The following is a 22,866-nucleotide window of genomic DNA, read 5'->3' as shown; positions in this document are numbered from 1 at the left end:
TGGGTTTGAAAAACAAATCGCTGCTGCCTGATTCCAAATTATCAGGATTTTATTACAATCACACATACAAGTCTTTTCCTTTCAATGCTTCTGTTACCAAACAATGCACTAGGCTAATTATCGTCAGACTGCAAAGAGCCTCTCTATGTGCTGCTGCTGCTGGAAACATGAAAAAGCTGAAAGTAACCCCTGGTAGAAGCTTTCATAAAACACTAAATACTAGCAATTTGACACTGACTTACAGATCAAGTAACGTGTGAGTCTAGAGGTTACTCCAGAAAGTAGGCAAAACTTGCCATGTTGTTTGTTAAATTATGGCAATAGGATGAGTGAGAGTGCTCAGAAATGCTCAACTGTTAGATGTTTCTATAAATTTCACATCCATGTATTTAAGCTTTCAGGAGAGCATCTGAGGTAGGTTTGTCTTTCTCTCACAAGCAGCTAGCCTCCCATTTTGAAATCTGACTCTAGTCACCCTCCACAATCTGGAAAGCTACTCTAGAAAACAAAAGAAAGCCCCTCCTTTTTCCACACTGCCTTTAACCTTCAGCTGAAAATGCAAATGTTGAAGAGAAAGGAATAAATCCATCACAATCCTCTCTGCACTGAAAGTCTGAACGCGTGCCTGAAATATTATGTGCTGAGATGTGGCTGGGCTGTAAAATGTTCTTAAAGAGAAAGCACACTAAGAATATTTGAATTTTTGCAAGTATTCTTATTCAAGTATGAATTTAAACTTGCTAGTACCATCCCTGCTCTGGGCCAGCAGACCTTCGAGCAAGAAGTTTCATCACTTTCTCCTCCTGCTGTGGAAGGAAAAATAGTACCTAAAGTTTCCCAAGTCTGTGAAAAAGCATTAAGAAAAAAAAACCCCAAACCCACAAACTGCTCAGAGTCTCACTTAAACAATAATAAAAATAAAGGATGTAATGAAAAGCAATGACAGTGTGAAGGAAGAGAGAACAAAACCACAAAGAAGTTCATCTTGGGGTAAGATTGATAGGCAAGGCTCGTGACATCTTTCTCATGGTCTTCTTCCTGTTGAAAGCTGGTAGACACTTTCCCCCTTACAGTACTATGTGGTTATCTGTCCCGCTTCCCCACAGTTTAGACTTGGCCATCTTCTCCCACCAATGTTGTATCTAGCATCCAGCTGGAGGTTTCCAGAGTGTTCTTCCTCTTGCATCTCAGTGTCAAGACACAACAACCAAAGCTATTTTAATCTGTTCAAGATTACTGGATTTGTTAAAGACATGTGCACCTACTAAAATGAAGACAGGACAGTGCCCACCACTAGGTCTGACTGGCCTCTGCTACTGCAAAGCAGGGCTCTTCCAGGCAGAAGTCATGCTGAGCTGGCTTATAATTTTGTAGATAAAAAGAGAAAAATGAAAATCCACAGAATGACCTGTCCAAGTAACTGCTAGGCTCAAGGAATGTGATTTAACTAAGCTGCATTTTAAGTAAGCTACATGTCCAAGTCCAAGGTCATCATTCCTTATATGAAGAACTTCCTCGCTTCAGCAAGAGAACAGAAAGGTACTCAGGAACTACATAGATTTTTGCTTTACTCCTCTTATTGAACTGACAAATGAGAAGGCTTTGTCTTTTCACCCAACCAACAAGAAAGGATTTTTTCTCCCTTCAGAAAAACTGGCTCCAAAACTGAGAGGTGAGAGGTCATTTTCAGTCTTGTCTTCAAAACTAATGCTGGTGCATTTTTTAGTACGCTGAGTAGCCAACCCCAGCATTTCCACAGACAGACATCTTCTACAGAAGATACTCTTATCTATACAGCAACTATTCTAGGCAAGATAGAAGTGCACATTTTCAATATTATTTCTTACTGTAAAGAATTCTTGACAGAAATCCACTTTTTTCTTACCAACAGCAATTGACCCCAATTTTACATAGTCTCCAAAGTCTATTTAACCTTAGTCTATTTTAAAATCAACCAGGTATTTCTTCACTTAACTTAAAAATGCAAAGGATGAACATGAAGAAACATCCACCTACCATGAAAAGGGCTTCGTAGTTTTCAATCATCTTTTGTACAACAGTTATGATAGCATTACTCTCTTCAGCTCGAGCCGAGCTCTGAACCGAGAATTCTTTGTCTGTAGATTTCTGCTTGTGCAACAAGTTAGGGCCAAAGATGGTGGCCAGGTTAAGCGATGTCATTTTGTTCCCAGTAATCTAGAAAACAATATAAAAGAGGTGAGGACTCCCAGGGTCTAATATATATAGATATGTATACATGGGCACACATCTACACACAAGCATGCACACACATTGCACCCCTCCCACCCTCGCCTTCCACGCCCCCGCCCCCAATTCACCAAACCCAAGTGCTAGTCAAATAAAAAAATGAACAATTTTTAGAAATGTTGAAACACTTTGGCCATCTCTGTGGCACACACTGGAATATATTTCCAAATGGACTGGAGGAGTAGAAGCTGGAAATGCTGCCTGCCCTTACCTCCCTGGAAGCTCAGCAGTAGCATACTTCTAAACTCAGGGAAACCTCCTCCTACTTCCCCACCTCAGCACCACCACTGTCTCTTAGGACCAAATACTGAAAACTGTTAGCTTTCTCAAGTGGCACTCATGATTTGAAACAGATACAGTGAGGAAAAACACACTTTTCCATGTTTAAACAGTTTAGATAATTAAGAAGTGTGCTCATTACTTTTATTAGTATTTTCCTGTCTTTTTGCTTGTTTCCTACAACATGCCAAATGCTTACTTGGTCGGTGATTTTTTTTTTTTTTTGTTTTGCTGTGTTTCTTGCTTTTTTTCCTACTTTTACAATTCTGTACTCAAAGAAGCAATAGCAATCTGGTTTTGGAGGAAAGTAAAAGGCTAGGGATTCATACTAGACAAGAGAAAAGTTATCTGAAAAATATGTGATATAGGATAATAAAGCAAAATCTTCACTGTCATATTTGCCATTAGACTACTTCTTTCCCCTTCTATTCTTTTAAGGGAGCAAAAAGCAGGGGTCACGTGCTTCCTCGCTGTGTCTCCACTTAGTTACTATTCTGGGAATGCAAAAGAAGATGCCAGCAGTTTGACTAAATAAGACTGTAAACGAATTTCAGCTGTTGATCCAGTATTTCTTGAAGGGCTTTTTTTAAAGAACAACAACAACAACAAAAAAGTATCATGAGAGTTAATGTTCATTCGTTTCCATTACATTTGTATTAATTAATTTTAAAAAGGGACAGGAAGAGGCACCAAAGAGAGGCAGTAAAAACAGTATTTAGAGAAATGAGTGGTACAAACTGAATCTTTTCAAAGTAGTATTGTAATTTTACTTTTTTTCTTCTGTAACTAGTCATTTAGCAGATACTATAATCAAACCTACTTCACACCAACTGCACATGGTTTATTTTTTGGAGCTCAACTAGCATAGAGATGAGAATTAAAAAGAGTTTCTGCCTTTTTTCGGTGGGGCCACCGTGTAATCTTGGAAAGACATCTGCACTAAGTAGGTGCATGGGCAGTCCTAACAAACATGTTGGCTCTTTGTTTGGAGACTCATCCCAGCATGACTGTGAGTACAGCACACTCCCTTATTTGCGCACCACCACGCAACCGGCTGCTTTTCGGGTGACCTGCTTTCTAAATACTGTCAGGGAGGACTGAGCCACCAAGGATGCAGAGGCATGTGGTGTCTTGAGTGTGCCAGGGGCAGCCTCTGGCTAGGCCTGGATCTGCATGTGCGGGCTGTTTGTACAGTGAGTCTTTTCTTAAGGGCAGCCTCAGGGCATCCCTTAAAAAATGTTGTAAATATATCCACTGAAATTAATGGAATGAGTAATTTTAATAAAGTTAGTCATCTGTCTTCATCTCCGTGAGAGAAGGGCTTTTGAAAGAAATCATGAAGAGGGCCTGTGTGCCAAAGCTTGGCTGTTTTCCTACTTTTCCTTCCTCCTTCTCTTGCCCTGTACACTTTTATTCACTTCATTATTAACAAATAGCTTAAATAATTCTGAGCAGAATACTGTATTATCTATCAAAGGTATCCAATTGCACAGAATATCCCTGATGCTTACAATACTGCTAAGACAGCTTACATAAATTTACCTTGCCAAAATACCTGTAGCAGAGCTGATGTGCTGCTAAGGGGAATGAAAACGCCTTTATTACAACTGCTGTGCCAAACAAACTCTCTCAAGCAGCATCATGCTCTAGCCCTGCAATAAGATCCTCTTGGGTATGTTCCTGAACCAACAGAGAACTCTTTGCAGGACCAGTGGGATCATGACCTTAGCTGGCTTATACATGCAATGTTTTTTAAGCACAGTAAAACTGTTACAACCTACTCTTTTTAAATGCTTTCCACCACAGTGGAGTAGGTTTTTTTACCAGCTCCTTGCTGAGGACAAAAATAATGACATTTAAGGTCACATACAGCACATTGGAAGTATGGACTTGAGGCAGAAATTTGGAAAAATTCAGTCTCACAGTGCCAATTGTTAAAACCAGCCAACTGCACAATTTCACAGAAGACAGCAGGGTTTTCTACCTGGAAGACAAAATCCTCTAGGACTTTCAGTAGGGTCTCAGAAGTAAGCTCAGAATCAGTCTCTGCTGCAGTTCCGAGAACAAGAGAAGTGCCTTCCACTGATGGAGTGGCACAGTTTGTCACACACTGACTGACTCTATCCAACTCATCCAATAACACAGTTGCCACCTTTTGCAGAGCAGCCCACTAGTACAAACACCTTCCTGGCAGAAAACACAAGGCCTGGATTTTCAGATCTTCTCTAGTGCAATCGGCTCAGATGCACACGTGGACATGCTCACAGGTACAGCTCAGCCCCACAGCTGGTGTTCTGGTCTCTGTGGGATGGGTGTGCTCCAACTTTCCCACTGAATTTGGTCCAGAATGCAACAGTAAGGCAGCTGGAAGGAAAGCAGGCAAAGATGGGCCTGGACTCCAACTAGTGATTGCACGTGTGATCGGACTCCAACAGCTGCAAGGGTGCAGGTGTAATTCCTGTCCTTTACTGCTAAGGCAACCAAGAAGTGAACTGCTATGTCAAAAGGTCATATAAGAAAGTAATGGCAGAGGATGAAAAGGAAATGGAAAAGCATATTCCTGAACGTCTGTCACTTTCTTATGCAAGTGATTTTTCCATAGAATATAATAGAATAAACCAAAGGGTGGGAAAGGATGGATAACATCAGACATTCTTAACAAGACCGATGATGCTGTGAATCTCCCAAAGGAAGTGGTAGATTCTTTACTGGTTAAGTCATATAAAAATTAAGCTCTCACAGCCCTAAGAACGCAGTAAACAGCTAGATGGCAAATGCGCAGGCAAGAATATGAAATCTCCCCCACCTTTCAGGGGGATGCCAACATCCTGTATGTTTCACAGGTCCAAAGATCTCTTTTCAGACCATGAATTAAGCAAAGTTAAAAGATGCAAGTGACCAGGACTTACCTCTTGGCCATCTTTGTCTGTGCTGTCTTCTGCATGGCCAGCCACTATGGAGAGGAACTGCAGCAGCCGGTGTAGGGTATCGCAGTTACAGGGAGGTAGAAGATAAATGAGAAGCTGTAAGGTGCTTAGCTGTTCATCTGGCTCTAATACTAAGAGGGGGAAAAAATACATTCTAAGAAAATCACTCCGACTAACCTAAAAGCAGAACAAATATACCACTCCCTGCCCAAAGACAGGCATAAGAATAGCTTTGTTTAAGAATAATTTTCCTTATAATGTCAGAAGAAAAAAAGAAAGCTCTATGGAAATACCAAAAGTGTAACCAATACTGTTATGGGATTTTTTGCCTTAGTTGGTCAACTTTTTGCTCACAGGTTCATGGGATCTTTTCTCAGCTTATAGGAGAACAAAATCCATGTTGCACATTCCATCACTGTCACTAGACACAAAAATTCTGTTTAATTTTCTGTTTATCTCATTCACTTAGGTCTAGCGACTGGTATATACAAGACACCATTAGAAAGCATTCCAGTCAATGATTTAGACATTTTAAATGGGTTTTCTTACACTTTCATATCTTGCAGAGGTACTGGGAGACTGGAAAAACAACTAGAGATATAAAGCACCATCCCTTCAACCATCGAATCTGAAATGGTAGCCAGTGACAAAGGTGGGACAGAGGTAGGGTCCCAGATGTGAGGGCTAGAAGGAATCTGAAGAACACATACCAGGCAGCAGCTTAAGCTTGAAGGGTCCAACTTTACTTTTTCCCAAATCTGTGAGAGTCTGCACTCAGGTCTTAGGCAACATATTTGGGAGTACTTAATATGATGGCTTTGAGGACCATTAACTATGATGAAATTTGCTCTTTTGAAGCTAAGTTTTTGAAGTCAGACCAGTATTTTGGTCAGTGAACAGCTCTAAAAATGGAAAGCATTAATGGTGCTAAGAAGCCAGGATTCAAATGGGACTCTGTCATCTGCTACTGCTGAACCAAAGACAGGGTCAGGATTTAATAGATAACATGAATCACATCCTATATACAAATACAAAAATGGGAGCAATAAGTGCAAGCTTTCTTGTTATAGTTTTCTGTGCTATACTTACACAGCATAAAAACCAAGGAAATACCTCAGAAAATTAATACTATATAAACATTTGGTGCCAATTAAGGCTAGAGTATTACATGAACAGAAAAATAACAATTAGTAGAAAATAAAGAATTCACACAGGTAAATTTTGAAAACCAGTAAATCAAGATGCTGCAGAGCTCACAGAGAGTGTTGATGAAAGGTGTATAAAGTTCTCTGGTCAGAAGTGGGTCAGGCATGTCACGCAGAAATTCCTTTAATAAAGCAGCAACATCATGAATGCTGTGCTCTTCGTCTAACACAACATCTATGCCCCGGTCAAACTCTTCACGTAACTGAAAAAGATCATGACATAAAACCACAGTCACTTGTTGTCCCAGTCAGTACATCCCGACACAGAAAAATCTTTGAAGATGTAGGTTTTCATTTTCACTTTCCAGATTGGACATAACTGGGTTTTTTTGGGATGGTCAAAGATATAATTCATGTCTAATTGCTGCTTAGTCCAAAATACATAACTTAAGGTTTGTACTGGACTGTAATAAAATACAGGGTTTTTTTTCTTTCCAGCCAATAGATTGCACTCTTTCATGGAAAAACGTGCCCAAGGAAATGAAATATTTGCAGACATGTAAGATAAACATCAAAAGGAGAAACCAGGGAGAATAAAGGAAACTGCAAGAAAGGCTTTTCTATACCACACTACTTTATTATCCATCTATCCATAGATAGACCCATCCCAGAAAGACTAAAATTGCATTTCATAACTTTTATGTGTTTTTTTCTACCAAAACTTTAATTTTAATAAGACAATGTTAAAATTCACCAAACTCACATTTCTTTTGTGATTAAACAGTAAGCAGCCAGGTTTACCAAGACTCACGGTGTTTGTCCACACGCACAATACCGTTATGTAGTATCACTATTTTTTTCCAGTTACAGTCCTCAGACAAATTCTGTGTAATTCAATGGTATCACCCTTCCCAAAGGCAGATAAAGTCTCTCTCCCACATCCAATTTGCCTTACAAAAAGATAAAAGGCTCTTCCTAAAGAGCTTTCCCAGCACGGAGAGCAGAATACTTACTTCAGGCTGAGTGTTCCACCTTTTACTCTCTCGTTTTGAAAACAGTCAAGATGTTTTAAAACTATTTCCTAAGAACATTTCCTATCTTTGCTAGTATTATGAGGCACATGATCTCACATACATTTTCTCAGATAGCAATTAAACCTTACTAAATGAGAGGAAATTTGAGGTATCAGCTTTCTTTACCAGAATATTAGTCATATAAAAAAACCCAACAACTCAGATGGTAAGTCAAAAGCGAACTACTGCCTGTGATAATCTATGACAGATCTTCATCACAGGAAAATCTCTCGAGTGTGTACAGTGTGGAAGAATGTAAAAGATGCTGTATTTTCAGCTGAAATTGTGCTTTCACAACAGGAGTGAAAGGTGTTCTTTAAAAACTACATCCTTCTTTCTAATTTATTGAGACTACATTTAATATTATTAACACAAGTCTTTATTAAAAAGTAATAAATGTGCTATGAAGACCAGAATTTGTTCATTATCAAGTATTATGCTTCCTCCTGCTGATTCCTGGTCATAGATTTTACAGTGCCAACTAGGGGATTTCATTCTCAGCTCAGTCTTACTTCTCAGACTGGTGGCAAATGGGGAACATCCCTGTTGAGCACCATAAATTACCTCCATCCAGAAGACTGACTTACTACCCAAAAGCAACTGAGGAAACAGATTAGCACTGTATCAGGAATTCAGACTTCCCAAATAGCCGTCTAAATCATAAATTGCTGTTACAGCCTTAATATGGCATATCTGATCTGATATCCCGTAAGGCCTACAGAGATGTCCTAATTAGCACCGTATCAGAAACTCACTGGTAAAACATGGCCACATTTCAAGCCCAGGAATCATGGCTGCTAAAAATGACATATTTGTAAGTTTAAGCTTTTGGTCTTGCAGATTTCATTCACAAGGCAAAAATGCAGATTTTTGGGAAATAGAGCTGGTCAACTCCAGCATCCACCAAAGCTTAAGACGTGAGCACTGAGGACATCCCTGCTGGTAGAGGGGGTGGGAGAGCAGAGCTCCAGCCATGCTGTTCAACCTCAGGATCTGGCAGCTGTTACTGTCAGGTCACCAGGCCCGGCACACAGGGCTGCCCACCCTAAGTTCAGCAACGATGCTCTTCTCAAGGATCTGTATCCTTTCTGGGCACAAGCTGGTACCTGGCATGCTGATGTACCAGACCTACCACCTTGAGACAACACTAGCTCAGGAATCTTTGTCCTATGCCCCACTGAACGTGAAACAGCTGGTTTCTAATAGATGTGCTCATTCTAGATTTTCTCTTTCTGCTCACCAAGCAAAAGCCCCGCTGGTACAGGCATTTACTCACTTATCTATGAGCTGTAACAAGCTACAGTTGGAGTAGGCTGTTTTTTAGCTGGGGGAGGAAGGGAAACAAACTATGCCTACTTTCTACACAAGAAAAACTAATGAACAGCTGCAAAAGCACACCAAAATCTGAGTACTGGGTTTGGCTTTCCATGGTTCAGAAAATGAGTGGAATTTTAATTGAATCCAGACTTTCCCGTGTGTTCATGTTGACAGCATTTATTATTGTAACTGCAACGGCCAAGCTGATGCTTCCATGTTGCTTAATGAAATATATTAGTTCACCTAATTAAATAAATTAGCCCATGTAATAGAATACATAAATACCCAAATCTCTTGATTTCCTCAGCTTTTGAAAACAGTAAGAGAAAAACTGGTGAAAGTCACTGATGTTAGAAGTAAAGCTTAGTTTGCAAGTGAATGATACGAGCTGTCTGCTTTTTCCCCAGAGGTATGATGCAATTGTACTCACCCCTGAATGGTAATATAAGTTTTGACATTGAATCTTGTAATGCAAATAACAGGCAACTTGGTTTTCAGTATTTTCTGTGCTTCAGCGTTGATCTAAAAACTGTCTCTGAGGACCATGAATGCCTTCAGCATTCATTCACCAGCCACTCAGAAACAGAAACTGCTGGAGAGTAAGCTATAAATCAGCAGGCTATGCTGTCCTACCAGCCAGGATCAAGTCAGTTTAGCTATTCAAGGTAACTCTTCAGAGCACCAAGCATTATATTGTGTAGTTTCTGCAACAAAGAACTCTTATTTCTGGGATCAGATGCAGTTGAGCTTTGTTTTGCTTTTTTCTATTTGATCTTTTTGGTCTTGTACTTCCTGGCAGGGGTATTTTCCTGTAACTTTTTATCCCCTCCCTAAACATGCAACCTCTGAAGTGCTCTTCTCTACTGCTCTAATTCAAAATGTATTGCCAACTTTCTGGGAATAACAACGCAGTGTCTAGGGCTGAGGAAACATCCACTTCTGACTTTGTCTCTGGAACCTAACTGTACACTATCTTTGTTTTTTCAACATTTGGCTGAAACTAGAAATTAAATGTGTCTCCTCTGACCTTCAAGTTTAACAGGGGTAAAAGAAAGGTGATATTTGGGAGCAGCAATTTGAGGGTCAAAGAGATTGTTCTGTACGTTCATATTTTCTTTTACTGTAAGCATTCCAAAAAAATATTTACAGTTTGGGTTTACCTTTTGAGCTTCAGCTGTTTCTGAGCAGCCAGGATTTTTTTTCCCCTACAGTGTAACCTTTGGAAAATTTCATTACTGTAGCCTATTTGGATCTCCAACCCTGTGCTACTTCTGTAGAGCAAAACATACAGACACTGTTAACCTGCTGAGAATCTAACAAAGATCTCACCAAATGTAAAAGATGACTGGAAATGGCCTGTTATGAGCCATCAAAAATCCAATAAACTCACTGACCCAGAAAGCCCAAATTTCGCCAGGAGATGGATGGGGAGGAAATCACTTAACAGAAAGGCATCAGGGGTTTTTTATATCATAGCTGATGAAGGAAAAGCATATCCATATCCACTCACCTGTCTTACTCTCTTTTTTGAGCTTCCAACTCTGAATATTCCTACTGTCTGGAGACCTGTAAGTGTAGCACATCAGACAACTGTTTTATTGTTTAATTTTCTGCTGAAATTGGTGTTGAACCAAAGCAATCTGAGGTATGCATGTATTTAAAAGTTTAAAAAGCCCAAACCCAATGCATCCTCTTACAAAATTGTACTTACCACGCTGAGGCAAAATTCAGCTGTATTGGATTAAGAAGCCATTCAGTGTAGTTCTTAAGGACCTCAACATCACTTAACCCACAAAATAGCATCTTCATGATGTTTCCTGAGATGCCATTTTGGTAGTGCCACCACTACTTTGTGAGGGACCAAGGGACGTGGAGAGTGAGGCACTGCTCAGTATTTGAGGGTGGCACTTGCAGGACTGACACCAAAGGAAACAGGAAATAAAATAACTAAATATGTGGGCTCTGAGTTGTGTCTTTGGATACAGAAAGCAGTTGGTGTTTAGGGTTAACCTCTTGCTCTATAACACAAAGCTTAGCTTTGTCTTGAGCACTCAGGCAGGTTACGTGAGGGAAGAACTTTATCTGGGACTTCTGTGCAGTTTATAGGGTAGGAAGAGCTGTTATACAGAGGGAAAGCTATAAAGCACTGTTGTACTTCAGGCAAAAATGCAGAAGGGTCTGTCACTTAAAGTGATCTGGGAATGGGTATTGACTGCTACTCCATAAGAAACCAGTTCAAGCCTTCTAGCCCTGTAGATACTGCCAGAATATCAAGCACAGTAATGCGTTTGTTGAGTGGACGTACTTTGCTGAGTAGCAGAAATTGAAAAATTTTAACAGCAACTGTCACCTTAGAGGTGATGTGGTCTTTAGCAATGGGAATGGGAGTCAAAAGCTTAAGAGACTTCAGGAGCTGTGTACATAGTATCATTTTACAGACAATTTTGCAAAAAAGGATGACATTATCTATAAACTTTGAAAAGTTTACGGTCTAACACAGGCTACTCTGCAAAATTCATCTTCCCTACTGACATACAGGAGATGCAAAATAACCCTGCAAAACAGGGTTGGGACAGCCATGAGGCTACACTTGGTTGCTATGGATGTGTAGCTTTGCTGTGGTGTCTGGAGTTACAGAGCTTCATCAGAGAAATTCAGATAAAATTCTGCCCTCCAGTTTTCAGTCTCAACACGACGCCTCTCCTCAAATACTCTTCTATCTTTGGCTGTCAGAAAATTAAATTGATGGAGTAACATTCAGTAAACCCAGAAACACTGGCGGGGAATCATCTGAGTTAGAGATGCTCATATTGGGCAAAAACTGGAGGCTGGTTGCCAGTTCCTGCACAAACATATAGCATTCGTTTTACATTGTGGGCCTGCAAGAAGCCAAGCCTTTACAACTCTGGGACATGATCCCAGGGAAAAGAGGGAAGGTGAACAAGCCCAAGGCCTTTTATGGCAAAAAAACATAATGATTTTTTCACCTAATGGTCAAAACGATAATTTAAAGCATTCATGAAAAAACCCTAGGTGATTTGCTGCTGAAAAATTGGCCTAAGGCTTATGCATACCGGCAAACATTTTCAGAATCAGAGACTTGATCAATCATGTAGCCTGGAATGATGTTGCTAGTAGCTAGAACTGAAAGTCCTCTATTACCTCCAAAGCCAGCGAGCAAACAGTAGCATCCATCTTCTGCAATCCTTGCATTTCTCAAAGTCAACAAATCTCTATGACTGTTTTGTGGATGGCAGATTGAATTCAAAATTGAAGAACATCAAATTTGCCCCAAATTATCTCAGATTACTGTGTTGTGGGGCTCTTCAGTAAACTCTCAGCAAATGTACATAAAACATCATGATTTTTCTTTACAAGGCAACTAATGTAAAGCAACTATTTTAGTAAAGAATTTTGTACAGAAAAGAATCTTTGTTAAGACAGTGGGTTAAAAAAATTATCACAGAGTTTCGTGTGACATAATATCACAGTATCCAAAGGATATTCAACTGGGTGGCTTTCTTGGCTGACTCAGACCCAGCTATCCTTGCTTAGAGGGTCGGAAGTCATTAATCTCAAACTTAATCATCCCCACACTTATTTGTCAGTCATGGTATCTAATCTCTGTAAATGGCTAACAGTGACCTTCTCACACAGTTTTCCTTTATACATTTATAAGCAACTTGGCTTTCAATTATGCATTGTAAAAGCTTAGTGTTGTTTAAATTGCAGTCCCTCAAAAACCTTTCATTCAGCCAGTAAATGATTTCTTTCTGGTCAAATTAGGCATCAAATGCATAATTCGGGGTTGCAGTCACCATTACTTAATGCTTTGTTTATGATCTGGCCATGTGATAACTCTGTCTTGCTGTGGTCAAATTATTTCAATTCTCATTAAAAACCTTTACAAGACAAAGATACATTGGAGATGCATCTTCAATGGAGAAGTTGAACAGACACTTTGATTAACTATTGTTTCAGCATTACATAAAGCTGGTGGGAGGTTTGTGCCTGGACGATCACGAAAATGTGAGAAGAACATTGGCGGGAGTTTGTAATTCCCTTCGGAGAGAGCAGGCCTGGGCCTGAGGCTGGTCAGGACTCGAGCCAGGGACAAAATGAGTAGGCAGCCTGTAAGCCTTGTAACGAACAGGAAGAAGTTTCCTGCAGCTTCATATAATTTAGCACGGGAATTTTTTCTTTCCCTAAGCCGCTGTCTTCAAATGCCATTTCTAGTTAAGTCTTGCAGAAACAGTTAACTTTGCTCTTACACCTTAAGATCTGCTGGTTGCAAAGAATGACTCCAAGCTGACCAGCACATTTCAGTCTCAAGGTATGGGTAAAGCCATGGTGCATGGAGAGACATTCCTGCACTGAGCACTCCAGTACAAGACAAATAACCTCCATGAAATGTCTCTTTCCCCTCATCGTATGAGCCAGTTTGCAAGCTTGTAGTATAAATCCTGTGTTTGGGAAGATACTTTTTAAGTAAGTATTTGTGAGACAGTATCTTTAGCAAGAGGCAAAACAGGAGGGAAAGTGTCTGACTTTCATGTCCTTGCAAGTGGAAGTATATGCTCGCTTCTCAAAATACACATTTATTTATATTACAGTAAAAATACATCTGCCACTCCTGGGAAAACAAAATATTCTTACCGTGCTTTTCCAAGTGCTGGCAGCAACTATCTACAAGCCGGGGAACCTGCCTGTAAATGGGGTTCAAGCTCAGTTTCTTATCTCTTGCCTTTTCTTTCTTGCTCTGGGCTTCTGCTGGCAAAGAGAGCTGAAGAGCCTCTAACAATCGTGACTGATTGTCATCAAGATCTGTAATAGAGTCCACAGACATCGCGCCCTGTAAAATACACACAAACCAACAATCAGTGTGGCTGGGGAAATCCAAACCCCACAGGACTTTACACCTAGCAAAGACTTTTGCCTATCTGTGTTTTAAACAAACTAATATGGCAATACAATTTGCTACATTTTTTTGTTAAATTAATGAGTAATTTATTATACCAGTGTAAAGGATGGGAAAATCACAATGGTACCAATAATGCCATTATTAACATACTGCAAGGAATGTAAATTAGATGTTGAAAAAAACCTAAGTGCTTTCCATTCAGTTGGCACACCTTTTTTTTGTGAGCCTGCACACACTTCAGGACAAGGATGAATCATGGTCTGTGTGTGCCTCAGCAGTACAATATTTATGCACATAGAGATCCATACACATTTTTAAACTCAACTCTCTCCTTCTTCAACAGCTTGGCCCGTTGTAACAGCAAAAATTATCCAAATACATTTACAACCATACAGCACATACAGTTAACTAACACCACAAATACATACATCTGCAGAGAGTGAAATAATCCTGTGTTATCACAGAATAAAGACACACCAGAGAAGTAGAAGGATATTTTTTAGATAACTCTACTTTGTATATCTTAATACTTAAATATCATTAAAATACCCATGAAAGCTTTGAAAACTAGGTTTGGATTATAGGAAGGCACAGAAGTTCAGGCAGTCTGTAAAGAACAAAGCAGCACAAGCAGCAGGAGGTTTATGGCATGTTTCAATGTTCACACTTGAAAATTAAGTTTTTATTTTCAAACCACAAGATTACTGTCACTTCAAAACTCTCAGTTCTCTAAATTGTTATTAAACTTAACAGGCAAAACTATTTTAGGGGACAACTAGGCTTATAAATAATAATAAAAAAATACAACCTTAATTTTAAGTTCTCGTTTAAAATATATATTATACATTGTTTTCTTTCCTTCTGAAACAAAGGATACATTTTAACATAACCTAAAATCAGCTGTACACCATGTCATTCTAAGAAATAAAGAAGAAAATGTTAATTCCCATTCAGAACTTTGCTGACAACCCTAATTTCTCAAAAGCAAGCTGTTCTGCTGACAGGCATTTCATAGACTTGTGGCAAGATCTCTAAATCTATTAAATGAGAAGTGTACAACTGCTAGGGAATTGCAAGCTCTAGAAGTATTTTCTTCCCTCAGCTTAGACAACTGAACTTTATAAAGATTTCTGGCTCATGGGCCATAATAAACTCATACAAAGTCCCCTAACATTTTAATTGATTTTTAAAATTTTAGTTCATAACATCTGAAAAAAAACCACCCCAAGCATGTAACTTATCAAGCATATCTATGTTTCTTATAACTCATGCAAGACTTATGAATTAAACACAGTGAAGTTTTTAGATTTTTATTTTTGACCCACATCTCTAGATAATCATCAGACCCTCCAGAATACAACTTTGACCTTGATTTCTGATGCTTCTAAGCAGCACATTTGCTTGATTCCCTTCACAATTTCCTGTCAAAAGGAAATAAAAAAACCCAAGCAAGATTCCCTGGCTATGACCCGTGTGTGTAAATTGCTGAACTGAGCACTTTTTTCCTAAAGAGTCTGGGGCTTCAGGCATAATAATTAACTTAGTGACACTGAAAATCCTAACACCATCCGCATCACTGCAGCTCCCAGGCAGCGCCTGTACGACAGGTGCCCTCCTTTATACCCTGCTTTTACTGGTCCTTCCCTGTCTGCAAAGCATCCTCACCTCATGAATCATTATTATCACAGAGTCACCTAAGTCGGATTCAGATCCCTAAAATAGATGTAAATACAGTCACTTCACCATTATCCTTGGGCATTTTATCAAAGTTGTGGATTAACCAGTACACTGAGCTGGCTTTAGAAAGAGTGACCTTGAGTTCAGTGCCTGAAGCACAGCACTGCTTGGCAATGCCATGTCCAGGCCAGCTCTGATTTTTAAAAATCAAAGCGTGCAGGAACTTCTACCAACGTTTTCCATGGAATCAGCTCAAACTCAGCCAGGCCTCTTAGCTCTGGCTCAGACAGATCTGTAAAAATTGCTGAGGAATGATGCAGGAGGTCATGCACATTGCTGCCTGGTACTCCAGCTCTATTAACAGACACAAAGCCACGCTGCAGAACCCAGCAATCAAAGAAGAAAATCAAGTTCTGTCTACTAGGCATTATATTTGCATATAGTGGATAGCTGGCCCTCCTCCAAATCTAAACTGGCTGAGCCTTAAGCTAAGCACACAGAAACACGAGGGCAAGTGAAGATTAAAGAGGAGGTGGAAAAGGCAAAAAGAAAATGAAGGCCAGAGGGACAGGTGTGGAATGAAGGTCAGATGAAGCTTTTCTTTATTATTCCTAAGGGCTATGGAAGGCTTTTCTCTTTTGAAAAGGTGAGTGATATTACAATGTATGCATGGGATCAAGTACTACTAGTGGCAGATCCATTTTCACTCTATGTATTACACTGTTGGAGTAGTAAAGAAGCATGACTGAGCTCCTGATAAATTTTGGCTGCTTAACATATATATAAATAATATATTAACAGAGAGTCAGAATATTCTCTATAATAAGCAAATAGAAAGTGATGGGTGGTCTTGATGGATGACCAGGGTCTCAACTTCCAACTGCTGGGCAAAAAACATACACAGAACATGCACCAGCAGTGCTTTCTGCCTAGGTCTTGGAGAAGAGATAACCACAGCACAGTGAGCTCTGCAGCCAGTGTTACCTTCTTCCCCCTACTGAAAGCCTCAGTGGAGTGCTTAAAGACTCACTGGAATGCACAGAAGGGAATGACAGATACAGAAAAGTGACTGGTACACCGATCAACAACCCCTCTGATTTAAGCTCGAGAGGACTGCACTCCAGGTGCCTCTGCAGCATCAGTGTGAGAAACTGGGTGTACCAACTGCAAGTACTAAAGAACCCTTTTTTGTTTTAACGTGTTTCCCTTAATATAGTTGAAAATAAGCAGAGCAATGCTGCCCAAGAAATAGAAGATAAGTGCAGGCTTTGCTCCCATCCCCTATAAAATGTCAAGGGTGTAGAGTAAGTACACTGATCAGCAGGAGTATAAAGCCAAAGACAAGCAAGATACAGGACACGAGTTGATACTAACGTTAAGTAACTGGCAATTCATGAAGTATATTACTGAGTAACTGAGCTTCAGTCCTCATAGAAAACGCCGGCTCCAGCTCCGTGTCACACTGCCTACTGGAGCATACTCCCGCTTCTCTGTAGGTGAACCATGTGCTACTGCATCCTTGTGACTACAGTCTAAAGGCTCAAATTCAACACCCTTGAAAGCTGCAATGCTGGTATTGACAAAAAACCACCCTACAAATCAACCCTCAAAAAAACCCAAACAACCCAAACCAAACAAGCAAACTGCCCCCCCCCCACCCCCAGTCTTCTAGGAGCTTGGTCCTGACAGAACCCTATCCCTTGGATATAACAAAGGACCCAGGTTCCTTCTGCTTGCTGGCTGGTCAAATGCATGTCAGAGATCTTATCGCACTTGTTGAAAAGAACAGATGACCCATACCTGGACACAGGAAGTATCTTTCCCTTGTATGAAAACTGGTTGTGAAGCCAAGGGGCGTATACAGCAAATTGCTATTTTTGGAAAGAAGTTGGCAGGTTTCCCTTCACGCTTATACCCAAGTGTACTTTGCACTTTTGTGTGAACACAACTGCCTGTTCATATGGTCTGGACCCGCCAAGAGAATGCAAACACCTTCAAATATCATGTCCTCAGCTATTTACAGAGAGAATGTAGACATGTCAACCTTCACCTGGCAGCTAGTGGGAAAGAAGGCAGGCCATGGGGCTCTTTAATCTTCTCTTAATTTGCAATTTACTGCAGTTCTACCTCTCTTAACATTATGGCCTGAAGAGCCCTACACAGTATTTCCTTGAAGCAGATTTCAACCTAGCAATGAAAGATGAGGATCCTAAGAAAATATTTTATTTTCCAAGGTCTCTTCTTGTACCCCAAGTTCTTTCTTAGATTATTTAACAGAGGTTTTTATTGAAAGTATTTTATTATGCATTTTTTCTCCTTCTACTGCAAACACAATTAAAAAGCCATACTTTTTGAACCTCTGTCCTGTGGTAACAAGAAGATATTCTAATACTGTCAGTAGCTGAAGTACTAGAAAACTGGAAAGCTCAAAGCATAGAACTTACTTACATGGAACAGAACCCTGCAAATAAGTGGTCTAACAGGTGCCTGCCTGACATGCAGGATTAACATGCAGCTCAAACCACCACACAGTGTTCTGCTGCCAAAGGCATCTTCACAGCCTACATGCAGAAATGTCCTTCAAAGAGGCCAGTGCAAATTTACTCTGACAACTTTTTTGTTACTACTGAGGACATGATCAGAGTTTTTGTTAATATTAGGATGGGGATTAGCAGTTCAGTTGATTTCCAAGTTTGCAGAGCTAGATTAACATAAATCATATGCATAAATATCAATCACAGAGGTTTACTCTCCCTCAGATGAAAAAATGAGGTTGAAGATGGATGGAATTTCTTAAACCTAAAAGACCTAATCAGAAGCAAGTAGATAAAAGGAGCAAACAGGAAAACTTCTAAATAATTTCTCTGTCACTTCGGGATCTGCAACAGACATCCATAGTCCACGTAATCTTTTCCCACCAATACCAGAAGATTTCCACTGTAGTTACATCCATAGACACAACTGGGCTTTTTCCTGCTCTAGCTAGACCCTCTGGACCTACTGGTATGCACCACGTTGGTACTGGTCTACTTACACGCCTCCTTGCTCGTGGCGCTGGCTCGGGTGTGTTAGGAGAAGTGGACTCGTTCGGTGTTTCTGAGGTTGAGCTAAGAGATGAGTTACTGCTTGAAAGTTCTTTGTTCTGTCTTTTAGTTCCAAATGGCAAGAGAAAGGCCACAAAATCTGAAACATCTTTTTGCTCTTCTCTTTGAGAGTCTTGCTTGAGCTTGTAGGCCCGGTCATTAGCAATCACTTGGGACAAGGGCATTCCAAAAGCCTGGGGAATAAATTCTGCAAGAATAACCAAAAAATGAATATTTACTGAGCATCTGACATTTATTTAGTGCAAAGAGAATCAAGTATTAAGCTGTTACACAGAAAAACAATCTGAAGTCCTTTTAAATATATAATAATGCCAATGAGGTACTGGACTGCATAATAATAACAACAACACTCAAACAATGAAATAATAGTGGAGATGTGCCAGGTAATTGTCCTCCATGGTATCTGAGTCCTGTTTCCAGTTGGATCGTGCAAGATATGCCACACAGCATCTTGGAAACTCAGTCTGGAACAGATCTAATTAAGATCTCAACTTCCACTGAAAGCAACTGCAAGTAAGACACCTTTGGCTACATCTAGATGTTGCAGAGGGCCATCACAGGCTCTGGTAACCTAATTCTGGGACTGGGGAGCCTGGCTGGACCGGTGCCACAGACCTCTCATGTTTCAGACCCCTTCACCAGGTTTCTTTCTCACAAATGCTGCAGAGTCAAAGGGTGTGGGAACCTGCATGGGTCTCATTACAGATCAGGAGGGTATGAACCTACATGCACAGGGAGCTTTTAAGTGCATCCACTACCCAAGACTGAGCCTTCAAGGATATGGTGTTAATTACATACAGGAACTATACTGCTTTAACATATTGTTAAGATTAAATTAGTTTAACAGTTGTATATCAATATAAAGGTCCTTTTTAACAGTACAAAAATATATATGGACATACAGAAATGCCAAGAGAGTACAGGTTTCTCTCAATTAACAAAAAGAATATAATTCCATCCCACATCAATGTAACTGTGATGTACAAAACCAGCATATACTCCAGGTCTCACGGTAAAAGGCTCAAATGTTTAACAGAACAGAAAAATGCTCTACAGTGAATCTGCCAACAGCAGCTAACACTGACATTCTCATCACTAAGTTTCACATCTAGACCTTTCTGAGATTAGTAGAACCAAAGCCATCGGGCCAGACTGCCAACCAGATCTGTTTTATGCTCAAATGGAGTGAAACCAACCAGCTATTGACTGATGAAAATGGGTGCAGCTTCTACTAGGTTACAGCTTCATACCTGCCTGTATCAGGAATAAAAAAAAGCACCAGAGATTAAAAGCAACATATTTTAAGTATGAAAAAAGCAAAAAAAAAATCCTTACATATTTATCCTTTCTTTTGCTATAATCATCTAAATGATTAAAGGCCAAAGTTCCTCCTGGGGCTTAAAGTCTGTCTGTATCTTTGATGATACTTTGGAATTTTATCTAGGCTTACCTTATCATTATGATTAAAGTAAAGTATTGAAGAGCTTATTTTATAAATCCTGAATGAGGATACTACAAGCCAATCATACTAAAGAGACAAGGGCCCATTGTTCAGTTTGCTGAGAAACATTACTGCTCTTTAGAAGTGTGAAATGTTAAGACGTGAACTTTACTTTAGTGGTCAGACAAAACTAAATCAGGAAGCAGAGGCTCACGTATCAGCCTCACAGATCAAGCAAGTCTGGAGGTGAACCTGGGAGTATAATGACATCTGAAAAAATCTGCATTTAATATAGGACAAGAAAGAACATCATCACATGTGTATCAAGCAATGTGGGGATTGACAGCTCCAGGAGCCCAGAGTTAGACCCTCTCCTGTACCCAGCAGAGCGTGCCTATAAAAATTATAAGAACATCAGTTTTGGGGGTTTTATTTTTACTCTTCTAAATTGTCTTCCCAGTGAACATTTAAGGCCACAAACCTGAAATGCACCATATGCAAGGTCTCCCCTTCTGCCTGTCTAACAGCATACTTGGCTATACCTCCAGCTTCCCTATTTATATGTCCTTCCACAACACCTCCTTAGAAAAGCCACTGAGCCAAGTGATATTCTGAACATGAAATATTTCTCTGGTTTTGGCTCACAGCCCCTTGTGTTTCAGGCTGTGATGGGACAGCAGTATGTAGCCCAGTGATACACAACAGCACGCTGAGGCCACTGATCCTACAGCACTAGCATCAACTGGGACAAGATCAGCATGAGATGAGATCTCAGCATTGCTTCAATAAAGGAAATTTATTAAAATGACCCCATCCCTAACTTCATTATGTACAGCCTGGGATTTTGAGGTAGGTGTTGCTCCTCCTTGAAAATTCTCAGGTGTGGTATACTAGGTTTTTAACTGCTCTTGCCTACCATGCCTGTGGAGCAGTGAAAGGACACTGAGCTCCAAGCTGCTTTGCTGTAGGCCTCCTTCTCAGAGGACATGAACCACTTCCCTGATTTCTCAATGTCTGGCAGAGATGGGGGACTGGATGAAAACCAACTGGCTGACTTTCACACTAAATACAGATGGAAGTGATGCTGGCTGGCAGTGGTAATTACGTTAAAGAATTGGCAAAACCAGTAGGTTTTTGCTCATTTGTTGAAATTAAGAGAATCAGTTGCACCCTCCACAGTCTGGCTACAGCCTCAAGCTCCTACCAAAATGTGTGTCTGTGTATGTGCAGCATGTGTTTGGGAGGGGAGGTGAGGGGTGGTGAGCATGTTTTGCCCACCACTCTTCAGAATTACTGGATCCCAACAATTTCCTTGTTGGACAGGTAACCTCATGTCCATTAGAAGGAATGCCAGCCCTTTTGGCATTACAGATACATTAAAGAGGAGCTGTCATTGTGTAAAGTATTTAATGATCGATTGATGGGGGAGAAAGGGCACTGGCTCAGATGTGTAAGTTAGAGGCTGTGGTCTCACAGTGAAGTACCAACTACCTATTTACTGCTGTAGGGTGGGGATCCCTACATTTGGAGGTGTTTCCTTGTATGAAGAGCCAGGGCTCCAACTTTGCTCTGTTGTGTGTACACTAAATTTAGAGTGCCAAAACTGCTAAGTTAGTTACTCTCTGTAAAACCAACAAAACTTTGATCACTTACTCAATCCTCAGAGTGGGTTGCTTAAAAAAAGCATTTTGCAGAAAGCACCACGTAAAAATGTGAAACAACCTGGCAGACTCAGCAACCAGTGTGGAAATGCAGATTCATATCCTCAGCCTGAAGAGCAGCATAGAAGGACTTTGGATCCACTCTGGGCCGTAGCATTTACCGGCACAGAGAACAATTTGCTCTTTCAGAGAAGTGAACAATTTCTTTTAGCAGAAAGTCTATATTGGAGTTGAGGAAAGTTTCATAAGAAAAATGTGATCGGAATCAGTATGTTCTGAAGAAAACGGAAAATAAGCTTTTTCTAATAAAAAGTAGCATGTCACAGAAAAACTCCCAGCCAGATCAAGTAAGATTTTCAGTGACCAGAAATCCTTTTCTTTGCTAATCAAATGATGATGTCCAGGATGCTGACCATACAGTAAGCTTACTTGGCCTCATGCAACCTTGTCCAAGTAGAGATTTGAAGACTTCTCTAGCGTTTCAGCTAGTGAAAGTTGTTGTTTCCATCCCACAAACTATAGCAGTCTATTAAGAACCAATGAGGTCTATATTCTAGACCCTAATGAGGCTTTCAATGCTAATAAAGTGAGCAGCATTCATATAGCAACCTTGCATAGTCTCCTTAACACTCTGAGATTTTTTTCTTAAGTACTGGTTTCAAGCTGCTAAAACCTTGCGATCAACATCTACTCAAGTTCTTGTACTACCTCTATTTAAATGATGGGAATAGAGTGGGAGACAGCTCCAAGAATAATATGCTTTAAAAGGGATATTTAAATGGTGAGGGGTCTTCAAGTCAATCTCCCCAGAATAGTCAGCCTGGGTAACTCTGTTTTGCTAACAAATTAACAACTTTGAATCTCTAGAGAGTGACAGAGGAAAGAAAACATGGAACATAGAAACCTTGATCCCTAATGGGAACAGTGAAACTCCTTCCATCTGAAGGTTTGTTAAAATCCTGTTTATACAAATCTAACATCACTATTTATTTAGATGGACCAGTTGTTTGACCTGTCTTTCCATTGGGAGAGTTTCAACAATCAGCTCTACTT

The 22,866-nt window shown here is 40.1% G+C and overlaps 1 protein-coding gene across 1 annotated transcript in view; it reads right to left on the bottom strand.

Moving 5' to 3' along the window:
* The window catches only part of ARHGAP6 (Rho GTPase activating protein 6), a gene marked incomplete at both ends in the record, with an annotated part of 331,990 nt that overhangs the window by 12,968 nt on the left and 296,156 nt on the right, over positions 1-22,866 (bottom strand). Inside the window, 6 exons of the mRNA XM_084275292.1 lie at positions 2,017-2,196; positions 5,457-5,605; positions 6,732-6,882; positions 10,520-10,575; positions 13,666-13,861; positions 18,642-18,898. Of these exons, the coding sequence (XP_084131418.1) occupies positions 2,017-2,196; positions 5,457-5,605; positions 6,732-6,882; positions 10,520-10,575; positions 13,666-13,861; positions 18,642-18,898 (989 nt within the window). The remainder of the gene's footprint in view (positions 1-2,016; positions 2,197-5,456; positions 5,606-6,731; positions 6,883-10,519; positions 10,576-13,665; positions 13,862-18,641; positions 18,899-22,866) is intronic.

The sequence above is a fragment of the Gallinula chloropus genome (genome assembly GCF_964237585.1).
Source record: "Gallinula chloropus genome assembly, chromosome: 1".
NCBI classification, from domain to species: Eukaryota; Metazoa; Chordata; class Aves; order Gruiformes; family Rallidae; genus Gallinula; species Gallinula chloropus.
This window is presented reverse-complemented; position numbering and strand designations above follow the sequence as displayed.